Source organism: Astatotilapia calliptera, chromosome 6 (assembly GCF_964374335.1).
Source record: "Astatotilapia calliptera chromosome 6, fAstCal68.1, whole genome shotgun sequence".
Classification (NCBI taxonomy): domain Eukaryota; kingdom Metazoa; phylum Chordata; class Actinopteri; order Cichliformes; family Cichlidae; genus Astatotilapia; species Astatotilapia calliptera.
Window position 1 is genome coordinate 945,001 of NC_137427.1, and position 5,000 is coordinate 950,000.

Below are 5,000 nucleotides of genomic sequence, written 5' to 3' on the forward strand. Positions count from 1 at the left end.
AAAAAATGGACTAACTTCCTGTGAAGAAGACACGTTTAAAGTGAAACCGTGCACAGCAGTGTGTGACAGATTTGTCGGATAGAGTTTCAGCAGCAGGAAACGTGTTGGAGCTCCGTCTGACCTCCTCCTCCTCTGTTCCTCCTGCAGACATCCTTTATTCCCGCTGCTCGCACTCATCTTTGAGAAATGTGAACTGGCAACCTGCACGCCGAGGGAGAGCGCCGTGGCCGGGGGAGACGTCTGCTCCTCCGACTCCTTCAGCGAGGACATCGCCGTCTTCTCCAAACAGGTGAACAGGAAGCGGTGGTTCATGTCTGAGGCGGGCCCTGCCCATCAGGGTGGAGGGTTCGTGGAGAAGAAGCTAAAGCTCCAGCAGCAGTGTGGCTGAAGCTTTAGCTTCTGCCACCTGAGAAAGCCTCATTCATCCCACCTGCTGTGACTTTTCAGTCTCTGGAGACAAAACAGGACTTTTAAACACTTCAGAGCGTTTTAAGCCAAACGTGATGAGCGTACATCACCGGGATGCGCTCTGCAGGTTTCCCATAATCATCCTCGTTTGTCTGTGTGTGCAGATCCGCTCGGAGAAGCCGCTGTTTTCATCCAACCCAGAGCTCGATAACTTGGTGAGTCATTTAAAGAGGTAGCTGCAGGTAGCACACTCTCAGCCTAACTGGCCTCTGAGCTTCTATGAAGCCCAGTCATGTAGTCCCGGGGGGAATACCAGCACTTCAAAGGTAATGGGATCATGCTGGAACATCTGGGATTTCATGTCATGTATCTGACAGTACAGGAGAGCAGCGGTGCAGTGTGTATGTTCTGTATGTGTGCATTTATGGATTTGTGTTTCTCACAGATGATTCAGGCGATCCAGGTGCTGCGTTTCCACCTCCTGGAGCTGGAGAAGGTCAGTCCAACTAACCAACATCTGCTGCGATTACAGCGTGCCGCTAATCCCGGCTTAATCCTGAGCATGGCGCCGTCATCACTGTGTTTGATTTCAACTTTACCGATTTTGTTTGCTTATTGTGGTTCTTTGGTGGTGAAAGCATCTCCACGTCAGGCCCGCCTCTGCATCTTATTTCCAGGTTCACGAGCTCTGCGATAACTTCTGCCATCGATACATCAGCTGTCTGAAAGGCAAAATGCCGATCGACCTGGTTATAGACAACAGAGACGGAAACAAGTCAGACGGCGAGGACTTTGTCAGGTCGTCGGGGAACCTCGTGGATCGGGTGAGCTCACTCAACTCGTGAGGCACAAAATACATCGTCTTCTCTGATTTTGTTGTAGCTCATGTAGAGTTTAGGGTGGAGTCAGAAACGCTCCTGTACGTCCTGTTATGGACGCATAACAGGACTGTTTGATCCTTCCTGTTTCCCAGAGTCATGTTCATGTTTAGTATGTTTTAGTACTTCCATGTTTCAGCCTTTTTTAAGCTTTCACTTGAATAGTTTTTGCTGGTTTTCTTCTCTGTGTTCAGTCCTCTGTGTGTATAAATAGTCCAGGCTTCCCGTTACTCTGAGTCTTAAACCCTCGCACAAACCTGACGGCGTGAAATATCTTAATCACGATGAGTGCGTGTTAAAGCAGCAGCTACTAATGGAAGCTGCTCATCTTTCCAGACCGGACGCTAGCATCGCTGGCAGAGGTGAAGGCGTTTGCGGGAGCGTCGGATCCAGTTGGAAACAGACCTGATGAATGTTTGTTGTTAGGGGCGATCGTGGCTCAAGAGTGGGCGGTTCGTCTTGTAATCGGGAGGTTGCCGGTTCGAGCCCCGGCTCCGACAGTCTCTTCCCCCGTTGCCTACTGGTGGTGGTCAGAGGGCCCGGTGGCGCCAGTGTCCGGCAGCCTGGCCTCTGTCAGTGCGCCCCAGGGTGGCTGTGGCTACAACGTAGCTGCCATCACCAGTGTGTGAATGTGTGGATGACTGGTTGTGTGAAGCGCTTTGGGGTCCTTAGGGACTAAGTAAGTTAGTAAAGCGCTACACAAATACAGGCCATTTACCATTTTTGTTTCAGCAGGTTTCGTGGAGCACAGATCACAACGACTCGGCATCGATCAGGTCGGCTGGGACGCCGGGACCGGCCAGCGGAGGACTCGCGTCTCACAGCGGCGACAACAGCAGCGAGCCAGGTACACGTGGAGACCAAAGACAAACCCTGCTGTCAGACTCTGTTTATTCCTGAAAAAACTCGTAGCATTCAAACACGTCTCTGCAAGCTCTTTTACAACCCACTTGCACTCCAGCTCCTCCCCCTCATGATGTCACTGAGGCTGCTCCGCCTCAGGAGTGGCTGTAGATTGAAGAAAAGCGCTCTTCTGGGACATTTAACCTGACAGTAAAGTACAAACCGCGGTTCTTTGCAGTTGGAGGTGTTTTGAAACTCAGAGTAGAAATAAATGATCCTGGTGTCACAGGCTGACTGGGCTCCAGGAGCTCTGGCTTCGAGCCGCTGGTCTCGGTCCAGCTGGAGCGGGCCCCGTAGTTTCTCTGTCCACGCCTACGTTTACACGTTAGCACCGCCACAGTCCACCCGCAGCTCTGACCTCCAGTCCACATCTTGGCGGGGGTGGGATTTTTAAAAGCTTTGCTCAGCTTCTCTCTCACGTCTCATTCTAAAGTCATCTGTGAGGTTAACGTGACGTCGTGTTGGGCTGTGCAGAGATTTATTCATTTTCTGGACTTTATTGGACACAGACGCTGTAGATGGAGCGGAGAGGGAGACATGAGGCAAAGGGCTGCCGGTCGACGGGCCGCAGGTCGGACCCCGGCCGGCTGCTGTCCCGCTGTATGCCATGTGGTTGCCTGCTCATGATGGTGGTTTTTATGGATTTATGCTGAACAGGCGTCACTTTCATTTCTCATCATTTGCCTGAGCAGAAGACGACAAACACTCTTTTCTTTACTTCAAACCAAACGTTTGCCGTTCTGTCGGCTTGATGTTCGTTTTTATCTCCTCCTGTCAGATCTGGTTGCTGATTGGTTGTAGCCATATTTGCATGAGCTTTCTGGATGCCTGTTTGTGGGACACATTAAGCATCCCTGACTCTGGGAGGAGCAGCCTTCTGAGACACACCTGTGAAGCAGGTGGTGCCGGCTGACAGACGGAGCTGAAAATCAGCTCGTTTGCAAATCAAACATTTGCATGTTTCCTGCCTCACCTGAGCAGTAACTCAGCTTTGGAAGTTACTGGATGGGAGGAGTCACTGGAGTCACAGGTAAACGTTTGTGTGCTGGATCTCCGACTTTCTTTGACATGGAAGCCATAGCCTGTATAAAAAGATGGCTATACCCACCGTGACTTCGCTCACTGGTTTCCACATTATCTTGTTGTTGGCATTTTAGCAGCCGCCATGTTGGGTTTGGGTCAGGTGACTGCATCTAAATTAGTTATCAGCTAATGCTAGCTAGCTAGCACAGTCAGCATGCTCAGACTTCCTGGACGGTCTGTTACAGTAACTTCATAGGAGCCGTGTCATTGGTCAGATAATGTTATTGAAATGTCCCAAAAGGCTCCAGCAGCACAGACAGCCCACTGAGCGTGCACAGCTGTGAACATTAGCCCGTTGTGGTGTTTCCTCCTGTGGCCCTGAAGGCTGATGGAGACGTGCACATTAGCGCCTTTAATAATGTTAAGCTGCTTCTGTGCTGACCAAAGCAAAGATGAGTGAACTCTTTGATGCATCGATACGGGAACCTCCAGTTACTGATCATGTGACCAACAGACATGACAGGCGCGCTAACAGGAAGACTGAGGGCGTGTCCAAATTCATGGGCTGCATCCTCCTGAGGACGCATTTGTAGACCGATTACGTCACAGCGACGCGCTGAAGGCTGTCCACATTCGTAGACTCCTCCGAATGCGGCCGACAAATGCGTCCTCCTTTTCCCCGAATTAGAAGGATGGGTCGGGTGTGTCCTTCGTGGCCCACCATATCCCAGAATTCATAGCACGGCCCAGCCAAACTCCAGTTTCCAGCAATGGCGGCCGGTACTAAGTTTTAAAATTACTCATACTAATCTTTCTGGGTCACAAAATAAACTTTTAACATATTTTCAGGCGAGAAAGTAGTTGTGTAAACATCAAATATCTGCTCGTTTTATCAAGATATCCCATATTTGCCAAAGTGCTTCGACGTTTTCGGAGACGTCTGCTACCCACCAGCTCGACAGCTAGCCGGGAGCTCGAGGGTTACTGATGCGGCCGAGAACGGCACAACTCCCGGCACATCATGTTCAGATCACCGCGGAGTTTCGCTGCTCGGGTTAAACGTGATATATAATTCACTTAGACAACCTAAAAATGTTATTGTTGGGCTTTTTTCAGTGTTTTGTTTGTTCGTGAGTAAATAAAGAGATTAAAGTTATTAGATTCGATTAAATAAAACTTTATTAATTCCCCGGGTGGTTTTCACACAGCTGAATAAACGTCAAACAGAAAACTGAGTAAACAGACGGTCGAGAGTTTCCTCCAGTGTCCTGTTATATTTTAGATAGCAAGGAGCAGACGGCCGAGTTTATTAAACTCCACCGAGACAGCGGCGACGCTAATCTGAAGGCGAGACCGTCAGCCGTTTACTTCCGGCCTACCGACCTTCTGAGGACCCGGCCCACGTAGACCGCGAAGGCCGGGTCCTCAGGAGGATGCAGCCCATGAATTTGGACACGACTAGTGAGTGAGTGAAATGACCCATCGTTGCCACAGACGGCCGGTTTCCTGTCTGAGGTGGAAGAGCTCGCGTCCACAGCCTGTCGTGGTTTGAGTGTCTCAGCGGGATACGTCCCCTTCGGTCTTAGTTTTTTCTGCTCCTGCGATGATCTCAGCAGTGAGGTCACTTTTATTAGAGCCTCGGATTGGCTGTTAGTGACGAGGCCCCACCCACCACTGCCAGCTGAGAGGAAATGGTCCGTGTGGTGGAAAATAAAGACTTTGCTGGGCTGTGAGCGAGCGCGCCGGCAGCAGACCACAGCTAATAAAATGCTGGACAAACAGCTCTTA

The 5,000-nt window shown here is 50.5% G+C and overlaps 1 protein-coding gene across 8 annotated transcripts in view; it reads left to right on the forward strand.

The window, feature by feature from the left end:
• Positions 1 to 5,000, forward strand: part of meis1a (Meis homeobox 1 a) — a 29,459-nt gene that overhangs the window by 7,171 nt on the left and 17,288 nt on the right. For 4 of the 8 annotated variants that reach the window (XM_026169488.2, XM_026169489.2, XM_026169494.2 and 1 more), the window contains exons 3-7: positions 148 to 289; positions 573 to 623; positions 854 to 904; positions 1,086 to 1,232; positions 2,019 to 2,133. In XM_026169488.2, coding sequence (XP_026025273.1) covers positions 148 to 289; positions 573 to 623; positions 854 to 904; positions 1,086 to 1,232; positions 2,019 to 2,133 — 506 coding nt within the window. The remainder of the gene's footprint in view (positions 1 to 147; positions 290 to 572; positions 624 to 853; positions 905 to 1,085; positions 1,233 to 2,018; positions 2,134 to 5,000) is intronic. The other 4 variants (XM_026169490.2, XM_080302299.1, XM_080302300.1 and 1 more) reach the window with 1 other exon arrangement.